Source organism: Belonocnema kinseyi, chromosome 6, assembly GCF_010883055.1.
Source record: "Belonocnema kinseyi isolate 2016_QV_RU_SX_M_011 chromosome 6, B_treatae_v1, whole genome shotgun sequence".
Classification (NCBI taxonomy): domain Eukaryota; kingdom Metazoa; phylum Arthropoda; class Insecta; order Hymenoptera; family Cynipidae; genus Belonocnema; species Belonocnema kinseyi.
In genome coordinates this window covers 50675182-50690816 of record NC_046662.1, presented here as the reverse complement: position 1 = coordinate 50690816, position 15635 = coordinate 50675182, and the positions used below count along the sequence as shown (strand labels likewise).

The following is a 15635-nucleotide window of genomic DNA, read 5'->3' as shown; positions in this document are numbered from 1 at the left end:
GTTTATAATTATTTGATTTAGCTAATTTGAATTTGCGAGTCTAGAATTTGCCTTCAAGTTGGAGGCGAGAGTTTGGGATATCTGCGTTTCTCCACGTTGTGAATAGTTTGCCTTGAAGGTGTAATCTACTGAGTCAATTATCTGAGAAGAGAAAATTACGCTTGGTTTCATAACTATATTGCGGGTTATGACAGGGTTAAATGAAGACACTTAAAATTCACTTGCAAGAAGATATATGAAATTTCATAAAATAGTTAAATTTTATGTAAAAAAATGAATTTTCCGTTAAAAAGATTAATTTTGTATAAAAAAATAAAATTTTTGACAAAATACATACATTTTCGAATGAAAAGGATAGTTTTGCATTTGAAAATCGATAAGGTAAATTTGCAGTTGGACAATTTAATTTTCAACAAAAAAGAAAAAATTTTCCATAAAAGAGTATAATTTTCAAGCCAAAACGCACAATAGATTTTGATAAAAAAGTTTCATTTTTAGCAAGAAAAGATTAAATTTCTACCAAAAGATATGAATTTTTACAAAAAAATTTTTTTTACAAAAGAGTAAATCTATTAATCAACTAGTTGTATTTTTAAACAAAAACAAAATGCAATATCAACAAAAAATTAAAATTTTCAAACAATGAGATAACATTCCAATTAAAATAATGAATCTTCTACCAAAAAAAAAGAAAAATTGTTAACAGGTGAGGAAATGAACTGAATATGCAAGTAAAGTGATGGGCCAAGGATGGGGTATAGGAAAGAGAAGGTTCAAGGACGATTAGAGAATGAGGGTTTGGTTGTTTGATGCATTGGTTTGGGCGGTGCTGTGTTATGGATTGGAGATCTATGGGGTTGGAAGGAACGTAAGAAAGTAGAGAGCAGGCATGAGCCATTTCTGAGATGGGTAATGGGGATTAGCTAGAGTAGCTTAGGATATATGTTAAGGGAAGAATTAGGAAGGGAAAATGGTTACTAGACAAATTAAGGGAGCCTGAAAGTTTGAGAAGATGCTAAAAAGGGGCGAGGGAAGCAGAATAACACAAGCATGTTTGGGGGAAATTCGGAACAATGAGGCGAGAAGCAATTTAGGAAATTCAAGATGGGAGGAAGAAACGGGAAAAATGAGAAGGGTTTGTAATATACGAGAATAAATTATGGAGTGGCAGGACATAGAGTTGGAGCTATTAGTAAAACAGTATGAGTATGAGGATACGAAATGGAGTCATGGGCACATGTATTAAAGAGACTTAGAGGAGAGTAAGAGGGAAAGTTGAGCGTGGATGAGTGTGTAAGATGGATGGGAATTGGAAGAAGTAAGGGAAAGCAAAGGAGAAGGGCAGAGCCAAACGGGTTATCCTGAAAAAGGGCATTAAAAAGCAAAAATTGTTTTTAATGTCGTGGAAAATCCATTTTTATGGTAAGAGTGAATGGAAGTCCTGGGAGATCGCTTATTTTTAGAATCAATGTTACTATTCTTTATACTACGTGGTGCAAAAGAGTAGAATATAAGTAGTAGTTAGGTTAGGCTAAAGATGGAATTGTAAATATATGTGCAGGGAATGGAGGCCCATCTGATAATTATTAAATTGAAATTATATCAATTTTAAACATACAAAATATTAAGTACTGGAATGGAAGCTCCTAATGTGTACCCGAAGGGTTTACAATTTTCTGGCACCTTCTTCCCTCTTTCCTTACACACCTCCCACACACTTACTTGTTGGTTGGAGGGGGACCTACAGTTTAAGGTGGGTTCCGTTCTACCAACAGCAACAGCTTTAAGTACTTAGAGAACCTTTTTCTCTAGAGGTGCCTGTCCCACGACTCTCCGGAGATGAACAACTCCCTTGCTAGCCCAGTGGGCACAAAATTTAGCGACAACTTTACGACATCCTATGTCCATGTCGTTTCAGCATCTTTGCGATATCGTAAAGGCACCGTCAGATCATACGACTTATTTACGATATCGTAAAGACACCTTAACGACATGGACATAGGATGCCGTGAAGTGGTCCTAAAGATGTCGTAACGATGTCGTAACGATGTCGTAAAGATGTCGCTAAACTTTGTGCCCAATGGGTAGGTTAGTGTTCACCGCATGGACCGCCGAGGCTCTTCCAGAGTGCGAGGCGGTAATAAAAATGGGATGACGGTAAAAAAAATTAAGTTTCGATTTCACCGTTTAAAATTAAAGAATATTAAATATTTTGAATTTTTAGAGTTTAATTATTCTAAACCCGTTAAAATGATTAAATTAAATTAATTAATTGATCAATTGATTTGATTAAAAATGGTATCATTTCAAACTTTAACAATTAATAAATTCAAACTTGAACCATTAAAAATAAAATAATTCCATAAATGATTCGACAATTATTATTATTAATTTATCTTTGCATTCTTAATATTCCTTGCTTGTGATGATTGATGAAAATTCTTAGTCGTAGTTGTAGATAAAGTTTGTCTGATAAAATATTTCAACATTTCGTTGCACTTTAATCTGGATTCCAGTTTCCCAATAATTTTCAATGAGGAAACGGCCACACATCCAAGAAATGTGTTTCATTTTTCCCTATTCATGAAGAAGAATCGATTTATCATTCATGATGCTGTTAAAGTTTTACAGAAAGTATTCAAGAAGTACGCAAGAATTATTTATATTTTTATAAATGTGGCATGCAGGAATGGGAACTAATAACTATTGTTTATGAAATTTGTTATGACTATTTAAATTATGTTTACTATGGATTAGGAATTTGTAATATTCAGTTGATATTAAAGATCCGATTATTTATTTATTAATCTTTTGTAATAATTTGAAATCTTTTCAAATTATTGTGAAATTATCGAAATCTTTGTGAAATCTGTAAAATATTTTTAAAGCATTTTAAAACTTTTTTGAAATCTTTAGAAAATTTTGAAGTCCTTTAAAATATTTTTGGAGTTCTTTTAAATCTATGTGAAATCTTTTAAATCAGTGCAATACCTTCTAAAATCTTTTAAAATCTTTAGAATTTATTCTCAAACATTAAAAATTCTTCTGAAATATTTTTCTAATCAATTTAAATTTTTTGAAATCTTCATAAAATGTTGAAAATCATCGTAAAATTATCTAAAATCTTTTTAAATCTTTTTCAAATCTTTTAAAATCCTTTGGAATGTTCTCAAGACTTGTGGAATCTTTGTGAGATCATTTGAAATCCTTTGAACTCTTAAAATCTTACTGAGATTTTTGAAGTATTTGTGAAATGATCTGGAAAATTTTTCTATGAATTGAAATCATTGAAATCATTTAAAATCTTCATAAAATATTAAAAATCTCTCTGAAGCTTTCTAAAATAGACTGAAATATTATTTAAATATATTGAAATCCTTTCAAATATTCCCAAACTTTTTGAAATCTTTAAGAATTGATTGAAATTTTTGAAATTTTTGTGCAATCTTTCGAAATTTTTAAATTAATTTGAAATCCTTTGAGATATGTTAATTTTGCTAAAATCTTAAAAATTTAGTTAATCATTGAAATCTTGGTACAATTTTTGTGAAATCTTTGAGAATATTTAACAGTAATTTCAAATCATTGACGACTTTGTACAACTATTTGAAATATTTTGAAATATTCTGCAATTCTTTACAATTTTTGAAATATTTGTGAAAACTTTAAAATCTTTGTTATATTTGAAATGTATGTAAAATAGTTTACAAAACCTTTGAAATCTGTTAAATTATAGTAGTGTTTGAATTTTTTTTTAAATCTTCTGAAATATTCTGAAATCTTGCAAAATATTTGAAAATTCTTGAAATAATCTTTGTAAAACTTTTTGAAATCTTTCAAAATAATTATAAAATATTTTGAATTCTTTATTAGATATTAAAAATTTTTGTGAAATCTTTGAAATATTTTTTAAATCTTTGTAAACCCATTTAAATCCTTGTGAAATTTTTTTAATCTTTGCGAAATAACTACAATACTTATGACATCTTCTACAATCATTAAAAGTCATTGACATCTTTGCAAAATCCTTAAAATCTTTGTGAAATCTTCGAAATATCTTTTCAAGTTTGGTAAAATCTTTAAACTCTTTGAAATTTTCATGAATTATTAAAAATATCTATAAATCATGGAAATATTTGATAGGTTTATGAAATATCCTGAAATCCTTTTGCAATAATTTAAAATATTTGAAATTTTTGTGAAGGTTTTTGGAGTTTTTGTAAACATTTTTAAATCTTCGCAAATTAAATTAAATCTTAATTTTTTGGAAATATTTTTGGAACATACTGAAATTTTCTGAAATGCTTTGAAATCTATTAAAATGTTTTGAAAGCTTCTAAAATCTGTTGAAATCGGTGAAATATTCTAAATGTTTGTCGAAATATTTGTTAAATGTTTCGCAATCTTCGTGAAATCTTTAAAATCTTCGTAAATTATTGAAATCTTTGTCAGTTTTCAGATGCTTGTTAAATCTCCTGAAATATTTTCTAATCATTTGAAATCTTTATTAAGCACCTTTGAAATCATTGTAAAATGTTACGAAATCTTTTAAATCTTTGTAAATTATTGAAATTTTTGTGAAATCTTTTGAATGTTTCTGAGTCATTTTGAAATATGTGGAAACTTTGTGGAATTATTTACAATGCGTAGAAATCTTTGTTAAATGTTTTGAAATCTTTGTGAAATATCTACAATCTTTGTAAATTATTGAAATTCTTGTCAAATTTTTTGATATGTTTGTGAAATCTCCTGAAATATTTTCCAATCATTTGAAATCTTTGTGAAATCCTTGGAGATCCCTAAAAATTTTCGAAACTTTTATGAATTATTTTGAAATATTTCAAAGCTTTGTGAAATATTTGTAATTCTTGTAAAATCTTTTGAAATCCTTTGAAAACACTGTGAAATGTTTCGAAACTTTTGTAAAATTTTTGCGAATAATTCTGAAATGTTTTTAAATTATTTAAAACCTCTGTGAAATCTTTGGAAATCCTTAAAAAAATTTTAAATCTTCGTGAGTCTTTTTGCAGAATGTTAAAGCTTTGTAAAATATTTGGAATCCTTGCGAAATCTTTTGAAATCCTTCGAAATAACTATGTAATGTTTTAAAATCTTTACAAATTTCTGAAATTTTTGTGAAATCTTTGAAATGTTTGTGAAAGAATCTAAAATACTTTGCAATCATTTGAAATCTTTGTGGAATCTTTGGAAATCCTTAGAAATTTTTGAAATCTTCATGAGTCCTTTTGAAGTATTTCAAAGCTTTGAGAAATATTTGGAATCCTTGTAAAATATTTTGAAATCCTTTGAAATAAATGTGAAATTTTTCAAAATCTTTAAAATCTTGGTAAATTGTGAAAATCTTTGTAGAATCTTTAATATGCTTTGGAATTCTTGTAAAATATTTTCCAGTCATTTGAAATCTATGTGAAATCTTTGGAAATCCTGAATATTTTTTGAAATTTTCGTAAATTCTTTTCAAATATTTTAAAGCTTCGTGAAATATTTTCCAAATCATTAGAAATCTTTGGAAGTACTTTGAAAAATTGAAAAATTTGTAAAGTATTTTGAAATCGTTGGGAGATATTTAAAATCTTTGTTAAACATTGCAATCTATAAAATGATTGTGACATCTTATACAATCTTTTGCAATATATTGAAATTTTTGAAATCATTGGAAATATTGAACATTTTATAAAGAGTTAAATTATTGTCAGTTTTAAGTAACATACTTATAACATTTATTTATTCTTAAAGATCTGATTTATTCATTACAATTATTTAAATTATATTTCAACACCATCCTCAGCTTGTGAATAATAAATTATAAATATGTAAAGATAATCTCAAAATGTATGAAAATCGTTTTTACGCGAATTTAAATCAAAATGCAGTTATCAAACTGTGGTTACCTGATCAAATACGATAAAAGTGCAAATTAAATTATCACATCGCGTGATTGCGGCACTCTATATATATGTATGTACATGGAATTCCCTAAGGCTGTTTTTTTATGGAAATGGAATAGATTCAGGAAGGTTTATGCTACAGCTTATTTTAAATTGAGTACGTTCAGCTTCACACCATTTTCTAAATATACATTCTTGTTTGAAATAAAGTTCATTTTAACCACATATTCTAAATTTGAAATGTAAAAAAAACCTTTTTTTGCTTCCTTTGTTCATGATTCGATTTGCAAAGAGTAAATGAACAATATAAAATTACTATTCAAATTCCGAATATAAATGTAAAAAAAAATGTATTCAATTGACGAATTTCAATCTTTTTCCTATAATTTTCATGATAACATTATTTTTAAAAACCAGAAGAAGCAGATGCGGCAAGAATACAGAAAGGTCAAGAATACAGTGGATTTAACAGTTTCTACTTGAAGATTTTTTTTAGGTTATTTATTATTATTATTTAGGTTAAGTTTATATCGAAATTATGTTTTTCGCGGATCAGTTTTTCAGTAGAAATAATTATATTCACAATAACTTGATATATTTTGGTTGGTTGTATTTGGGCGGCGAATCGATCTTTTAGAAGCAAAAATAATGTTTAAAGTTTCTAAATTAATTATATTGAAAATTATTGTTAGAAAAACAAGATCAATTTTTAAAGAATGTTCAAGGAATTTAAATAGATCTATTTAGAATTTTCTGTGCAAAATTCCGTAGGCTACTTTTCAAATCATAAAAGTTTGTATCATTAAAAAGTTGAAAAAATAAACAACTTTATTACTATAGAAAATGTTTTAATATTGTATTTTGAAATTAGTTTTAAAACAATTTTAATTTTGGAAATTTCAACTACTAAAATTTTCCATTTGAAACAAATTTTCTAAATTTTTGTTTTATTTTAAGCGCTTTTCATTTAAATTTCTGTAACTTTTAGGGCTTTCTTTTTCAAATAATACAAACTGGAATTCCTTTAATTTAAACTTATTGATATTGAACATAAAAAATCCTTTTTTACAACACATATTAGAATTTTACCGACTTTTTAATTTAATAATTCCATTTTCAAAAAATGGCTTTTAGAACCTTTTGAAATGGTACATACAAGCTTTTTGCGAAATGTTTAAAATCTTTAGAAACCTTTGTGAAATCTTTTGAAATCTTTTTAACATTTTTCTAAAACTTAATAAAATCATTAAAATATTCTGGAGATCTTTGAAATCAATATGAAATTTTTGGGAAATTTTTTTTATCATTAAAACTTTCGTTAAATCTTTTAAATTTTTCGAAATCTTTGACATATTTTTGAAATTTTTGTGATATATTTTGAAATATTTGTAATATTTAATTTCTGAAATTTTTAAAATCTTGGCGAGATAGTTTTAAATCTTTGTGAAATCATTAAAATCATTGTCCAAAATTTTAAAATGTTTGTGAAATCTTTGTAAAAATTTCTGAAATGTTATGAAATCTAATTCAATAATAAAATTTTGTTTTAAATCCTTGTGAAATGGTTAAAACAATCGAGAAATTTTCTGAAATCTTTTGAACTTTTCATTAAATATTTGTTTTTTGAAATCTGTTGCAAACTTTGTGATTCTTTGAAATTTTTGTGAAGTTAAAATTGTTTTAAAAATATTTTTCAATTACTTAGAATATTGGAATTCTTTTGAAATCCTTGTAAAAGACTCAAAACTATTACGAAATTTTTTGAAATGTTTGTTACATATTTGAAATCTTTAAAATATTTTTGGCATCATTAAAATCTTCGTGACAGCATTAAAATATTTTTGAAGTATACAATATCTTTGAAATCCTTATATATATATATATAATTTAAATCGATTGAAATCTTTTGAACCTTCACGATATCAATGAAATCGTTATGAACTGTTTGTGAAATTTTTGTGATATTTTCTGAAATCCTTTGAAAGATTTTTTCTTAAATGTTCAAAAATTTTTTTGAATCTTTGAAATATTTTTAAAATCATTAAAATCTTTGTAAAGTGTTCATAATCTTCAAAGTATGTTTTGAAATCTTTGTAAAATCTGTTAAATCCGCAAAATTATTGACATCTTTATGAATCTTTCAAACTTTCGTCAAATAATTTTTTTTTAAATTTCTAAAATCTTTTTCAATCATTTTAAATATATGAATTCTTCTAAAATCCATGTAAATGGTTCAAAGCTATTTCGAAATTTTTTGAAATCTTTTAAAATATATTTTAAACTATGGTGAAGTCTTTTAAATTATCACGAAATTAATTAAATCTTTATGAACTGTTTGTGAAATTTTTGGGAAATTTCCTGGAATCGTTTAAAAGTTTCCGAAACCTTTTTTAATTATTTCAACTATTTAAAACCTTTAAAATATTTTTTGAATCATTAAAATCTTTATGAATTTTGCCAAATTCTTTGAAATATCCTTTGAAATCCTTATGAATAGAATTGAAATCTTTTGAATTATTTATGAAGACTTTTTAATGTTTGTGAAATCATTGAAATCTTTGTAAAAACCTTTGAGATCCTTGAAATTATTGTGAAATCTTTTGTAATTTTTTGAAGTCTTTGTATAATTTTTTGAAAAGTTAGTGAAATCTTTGAAATCTTTTTGAAACTTTTTTATCTTAAAAATTTTTGTTAAATCTTATAAATTTTATAAAATTTACATTAGATCTTTGATAAACATTTAGAAACTCTTTTACATCCTTGAAGTGTTTTGAATTCCGTTTGAAATCCTTGAAATTTTCGTGTGATCTTTGTAAAATTTTCTGAAATCTTTGAAATCCTTTTAAATATTTAAAGGCTTTGTAAAGTGCTTGTAAAAAGTTTTGAACTTATTTGAAATGTTTAAATTCTTTTTGATTTTTGAATAATTGAAATCTTCGTTGTATCTTTGAAATCTTTTGAAATCTTTTTTAATAATTACATTTTTTTGAAATCCTTGTGAAATGTTTAAAATTATTGTGATTTTAAATATCAGAACTCTTTTGAAATACTTGTAAAAGGTTCAACACTATAGCAAAATATTTTAAAATTATTTTAAATATTTGTTAAATATTTATGAAATCTTCTAAATCTTTACGAAATCAATCAAATCTTTATGAAATGTTCGTAAAATTTTCTGAAATCTTTTAAAATTTTCCGAAATCTTTTTCAATCATCTCAACCATTTAAAATCTTTGAAATATTTTTTTAATCATTAAAATTTTTCAGATGCTTACAATATCTTTAAAATATTTTTTGAAATCCTTATGAGGAGAATTAAAATTTGTTGAATTCTTTGTAAAGACTTTTAAATCTTTGCGAAATCATTGAAATCTTTATAAAATCTTTGAAATCTTTGTGAAGTCTTTTAAAATATTTTGAAATATTTGTTAAATTTTGGGAATCTTTGTGACATTGTTGGAATACTTTTTAAATTATTTAAATCTTTTATGAAATCTATGTGAAACCTTTTGAAATCTTTTAAATTCATTTAAGATATTTGAAAGCTTTCCAAGTTCCTTCAAAATCCCTCGAATTCTTCCAAATGTTTGATATCCTTGCGAAATCTTGTGGAATCTGTTAAAACCTTTGCCTTGTTTGTAAAATTATTCAAATCGTTGTTAAATCTTTTGAAATATTTCTAAAACTTTGTGATATTTGTGAAGTATTTAAATGTATTTCTTAAATTCATGAAATATTTGATAAATCTTTCAAATCTTTTTGAAATAATACAAATCCTTGTGAAATATTCTGACATCTTTGAAATCTTTGTGAATATTTTTTCAAGTGTTTATAAAATCATTAGCATTTTTCAAGTATTTTGAAAATCCTTTAGAATCTTTTTCGAAATCTTTTTTAAATCTTTAAATTAGTTTAAAATTGGAAAACCTGGCGTGAACTCAACGTAAAATGGTCAACCCCTCATCAAAAACGAAAATTAGTCACTTACTCATAGAACCGCTCTTCAATATTAGTCATCCTGTCAAAATACGTGTGAGCCCCAGATCCTTCAATCACCGAATACTGAACTTTATACTGGGCAGCAAGCTGTTCCATTGACTCGATCGGGACTTCCAATCTCGAAACGGTAAGAAAAGCAGCCAAATTCGCTGTGTAGGAAGCAATGATGATGAATCCAAAGAGCCACCAAGTCGCTGCTACCAATCTTCCAGAGAGATTTTTCGGAGCCTCTCCTCCACCTTGAGGGGTCAACGATGTCATGCAAAACCAGAGACACTCCTTCAGGGTAAATTCCCTCCTCTCAACACTGTCCTTGTACTTTTCCCTGTTGTTCTGATAACTGTAGGGCGAGAATTTGTCAAAAATCCACATCAGGAAGCTTGTGAAGAAGTAGGCAGCCAGGATACAGAGCCAGACATCGTCTTCCAGAACCGTCAGGAACTTGAAGAGTGATGTCCTTGATTTCGACTTGAGCATCAGGATTGATAGTCCCACCAAGTCGTAATAAGGAACCGTGTAGTCGACGACATTCTCCCTCTCAGCCATTACTGCGAGAGCTCCTAGAGCGATGTCAGCCTTCTTGTCCTTGAGTTCCTTGATCATCCCATTCCAGTTTCCTTGATCGTCCATGTTCCCATACTCCTTGTCGTCCACTTCTCGAATCGTGTACTCGAATCTGACGGTTTCCCTGATTGCATCCAGAAGATCGATGCAGTATCCGTACCACTGATTAGTGACGTTATTGTACATGACGAATGGCTTCTTGAGAACCGTGACGACCCGGTAGCTCGTTACTGCCGTGTGATTATGCATTGTCGATTCGTCGAAGACCTTTTCAAAGAAATATTTCGATGATAGTAAGATGAGGGGTTAATTTTTTTTTTGATTTACTGGGTCGTGGTCGCTGATGAAGAAGTTTTATGCGAAGAATGTGACGACTCGGTGGACATTGTGTTTGGGTTAGTACCGATGGTGAAAAATGTAGGTCACACAGGATTGAAGGGAGAACTGCAAATGAGTAGGTGTAAATGTCGCTCGACAGTCAACAAGGCTAGCGATCGATAGGTGTGCGTGCGATTCGATAGGTGTCAAAGGAAGGAAATTTATGTAATTTGTTAAATGACTTACCTCCAAGGGTGAATCGATGCCAGCTGACCACGTGGCGAACTGTTCGTTTGAAACGGGATTTCCATTGGCGATGCTCATGATACTCAGGGACATATCATATATTGTTTTGTGTTCGCCATTTTTTTTACCCCAGGAAAAACCTGCGTAGGTAGGGGTGAAGCTACTGCTGTTGGTCACAGCCTTCAACCTTGGGAGGAGGTTCAAGTTCCTGGTAGGTGTGTTGTTACCTGGTTAAACCGATTCGCATATCAGCAAACTTATCGATTATACGTCACGGTCAGTCTTTCAAAGTGCCGTGAAAGATGTCAGGAAGCAAGTTAATTCTAGAGTTAACTACTCTATTGGAAATCCAAAATCTAATCTAATCGAAAATCCGCGCATCAATTAGGTAAAGTCATTTGGCATAATGTGTAAGGGGCTTATATGGGTCAGGGGCTCAAATGGCTGAAGAGCTTAAATGGATGCGGGGGAAATTACTGATAATTGTACCAGCAATACTGGTAATTGTGTAATCCACGACACATGATGACTTTGTGAAGCTCTTCGGCTGGGCTAATTGCTAGAGAGGTTGATTTAAAATGCAACAACTCCTTCTTTATACCCTCATTAATTGATAATATTATGAGTAAGTAGTGATATCAGTATTAGTATTAATTTTAATAATCCTAAATGCACGGAATAATAATAAAAGTATGAACAAATAGGAGGCAGTCACAAATTACGTGAAATGTTTTTTCTGAAATTTTCAATCCTCCCTCCCGCCATTTAAGGTACCGTGGGATTATATACTTAGAAAATAAAATACATTAATAACAATAAGTATTTAGTTTTACAAACATAGCATTTTATCATTTTTTTAGAACCTACAATGAAGCATAGTCCGATCATTTATTTTCAAAGCAAAATTTCCAGCTTTATAACCAAATATTTTGGAAAATTGAAAAGGAAATTCATGGTTTATTTAAACTAATTTTCTTTGGTATATAATAATAAATTAAAGCGAAAGTTATTGAATTTAATTCAATAATTTGTTAGAAAATTAAAATTTTTAGTAAGACTTACATATTTTTTATTCAAAAACTCAAGAGTTTGGTAGAAACTAAACTATTTCATCGAAAGCTAAACTACTTTGTTAAAAAATTATTATTTTAGTTCAAGAATCATCATTTTAGTTCAAAATCCTTTTCTTTGGTTGAAAATTATACTTTTTTGTGGAAAATTCGTTTTTTATAGATCAAAAATTAGTTTTTTAACCTAAAATTTATTTATTCTAATTATCATTTAGGACTTATATTTTTTTAGTTGAAAATAAAATTTTTTGGTTCGAAATTGATGTGTTCTGTTAAAAATCAGACTTTTTGGTAGTAAATTAATTTCTTTTAGTTGAAGTTTCAAGTATCATGATAACAATTCGTATTTTTTGGTGATTTAAAATTAAAACATTTTTTGGTTAAAATATAAACCATTACATTTTTTGTTGAATGCTCATAATTCTCATATATTTTTTTTAAATCTACTCATTGGTTAAAAATTAAATGATTTTCTTCAAAATTCATTTTTCTGGTCAAACATTCATAATTTTAAATACAAATTCATATCTATGTTTTAAAATGGAAGTACTTTGTTAAAAAAGGCTTGATTCATTGTTAATTTTTTTATCGAATATTTAACTATTTGTTTGAAAATTTTCCTGCTTGATTCACAATTAACTTTGTTGTTGAAAATTAGAAAGTTTGTGAGAGATTTGTCTTTTTGACTTGAACATTCAATAATTTAGTAAAAAAATCAACTGTTTTCTGAAGAATACATATTTTCGGCTTGGAAATTCAATAATTTGATAGAAAGTAAACTATTTCGTTGAAAGATGAAGTACTTTGTTAAAAAATTATTTTTTTTTTATTAGAAGATTCATTATTTTAGTTAAAAATTAATTTCTTTGGTTCAAAATTTAACTTTTTTCTTGAAAATTTGTTATTTTGTTAATTAAAAATTGACTTTTAACCAAAAATTTATTTATCCTAATTATCAGTGAAAGCTTATATTTTTTATTTAAAATTTTAATTATCTGGTTCAAAATTGATGTTTTGTTAAAAATTGGACATTTTGGAGAGAAAATTAATTTCTTTTAGATAAAGATTAAAGTGTCATGTGGAAAAATCGTAGTTTTGGTTATTTAAAATTCAAATATTTTTTGTTTAATAAACAAACCATTATATTTTTTGTTGAAAACTCATAATTTCTTATTAAAAATTCTACTCATTGTTTAAAAGTTGAATGAACTTTTTCATAATTCATTTCTTTAGTTAAGGATTGATGATTCTAAATAAAAATTATAATTATAATTTACTATATATAATTATAATTTTCAAATAAATATTGTACTAATTGGATAAAAGTTAAACTACTTTCTTCAAAACTTAATTTTCTGGTTAAAGATTCATAACTTTAGTTAAAAATTCATTTATTTGGTTGATAGTTGAACATCTTTGTTTCAAATTTTGATTTATAATTTAAAGTTAATTGTTTAGACTGAATATTTAATTGTTTGCGTAAAGATTCAACTGTGTCTTTGAAAATTAACTCTTTTGTTAAGAATTCAAAATCATTGTTGAAAATTTGTCTTTTTGGCTTAGAAATTCATTAATTTTGTAGAAAATTCAACTTTTTCGTAAAAAATATATATTTTTGACTCAAAAATTCAAAAATTTGGTAGAACCTAAAATATTTCGTCGCAAGTTAAACTTCTTTGTTAAAACATTATTATGTTACAATAAGGTTCATTATTTAGGTTAAAAATTAATATCTTTGGTTGAAAACTTTACTGTTTTGATAAAAATTTGTTTTGTTTTTGGAAAAAATTAATGTTTTTAAATTTAAATTAAACTATTTCCTTTTTATATAAAAATTTATATTTAATTGTTAAAAATTCATGCATTTCATTAAAAATTTAACTTCTTTGGTAAGAAATCAATATCTTTATGTTGATGATTCAAGTATTTCATAGAAAAAAAATCTTTTGTGTTTCAAATTTAACTATTTCCAATTTAAAATTAAAGACCTTATTTGATTGAAATAAGAACTCAAACAGCTTTTGTCAAAAGTTCATAATTTCAGATTATGCTCGAAATTTAATTTTTGTGTGGAAAATTGGTCTTTTAGTTAGTAAACGGCTTTCTTAAAAATTTAATTTTTGGTTTGAAATTAATTTTTTTACTATTTCTGATTAATAATTAAAATATTTTTTGGTTAAAATATAAGCTATTACATTTTGCTTAAAAATTCAACTTTAGTGGAAAGTTGAACTATTTTCCTCAAAATTGAATTTTCTTTGGTTTAATTCTTAAAAATCCAATTCAAACTTCATCTCCTTGGTTGAAAGTTCACCTACTTTGTAACAAATTCTTTTTTTATTTAAATTATAAAACTAATTTTCAAATTCAAATTCTTCCTATTTTTTATTGTTTTTGTCTTTAAAACTAAACTTTGCAAATTCTTTTAATTGAAAATGTATGCTGAATCATAAAGAACCAACAAGTAAAATTTTTAAAGTAGAACATTTTAGAATTAAGATTCGAAGCTAAATGATTACATAACTAAAAAATCGACAATTAAACTTAACTTAAGATAAAAAAATTTTGCTTAATATTCCTTGTTGAATTTGAAAAGATTTTTTATTAAAAAAATTAATTTAAAGATAAAATTCAAAAATATTTAAAAATTTTCGAAAGACTTCGTAAAATTTCCAAAGAAAATGTAGAAGTCTTTAAAGAAAAATTTTTACAATTTGCAACATAAAATTTGAGAAAATATGTTTCAGTAAGTTTGAAAGATATTTATAAGTTTCGAATAGACTAAAAAAATTATTTAAAACGTAGAAGAATTTCAAAAAATTGAAAACAAATTTAAAGTGATTTAAAAATGTTGTTTAGAAATAATTTAAATAGATTACTTAATATTTCAAAAAAATTTTAACAAAATTTAGATTTTTAAAGAATTCGAATAAATAATTTAGCAGTCTTTTGAGCATTTTGATATTTTTAAGAGAATCAAAAAATTTTTTACAAATGTTTAGGAAAATAATTAATTTTTTTTATGACTTAAAGTTTTTCAAATAATTTAAAATGATTTCGTCAATTGGTGAAAAAGTATCTGAAAGACTCCAGTAGGTGTAAAAGATTTAGAAGCATTAGAAATTAAGTCAAAAATAATGTTAAACTTAGAGAGATTTAAAAAAAAAGTGCAGCAAAATATAGATTTTTGAAGATTACGAACAACAAATTTAGAAGTATTTTGAGAATTATTAATGGTTTCGAGAGATTAAGCTAATTCTTTAAAGATCGCTAAAAAAATTAAAAATTATTTTTTGTTTTTAAATCCTAATTTGAAAACACTGTTTAAATTTTTTTAAACAATTCAAAAAATTTCCAAAATTTTTGAAAAAAATTGAAAAGATTTGAGGGAATGTTTTTAAAAAAATCGAAATCCAGTTTATGATTTGAAAAGAGATATTTATGCAACAAAATTAATTTTACAATTTCGAAGAAAAATGTCAAAGATTTTTGGCAGTTTTGAAAGGTTCCAAGAAAATAACAATCATTT

The 15635-nt window shown here is 26.2% G+C and overlaps 1 protein-coding gene across 1 annotated transcript in view; it reads right to left on the bottom strand.

Annotated features, from left to right (window-relative positions):
- Positions 1–15635, bottom strand: part of LOC117174457 (ionotropic receptor 25a) — a 66802-nt gene that overhangs the window by 41820 nt on the left and 9347 nt on the right. Inside the window, exons 3-4 of the mRNA XM_033363600.1 lie at positions 11037–11263; positions 9898–10739 (exon numbers count right to left, since the gene is read on the bottom strand). Coding sequence (XP_033219491.1) covers positions 9898–10739; positions 11037–11263 — 1069 coding nt within the window. The remainder of the gene's footprint in view (positions 1–9897; positions 10740–11036; positions 11264–15635) is intronic.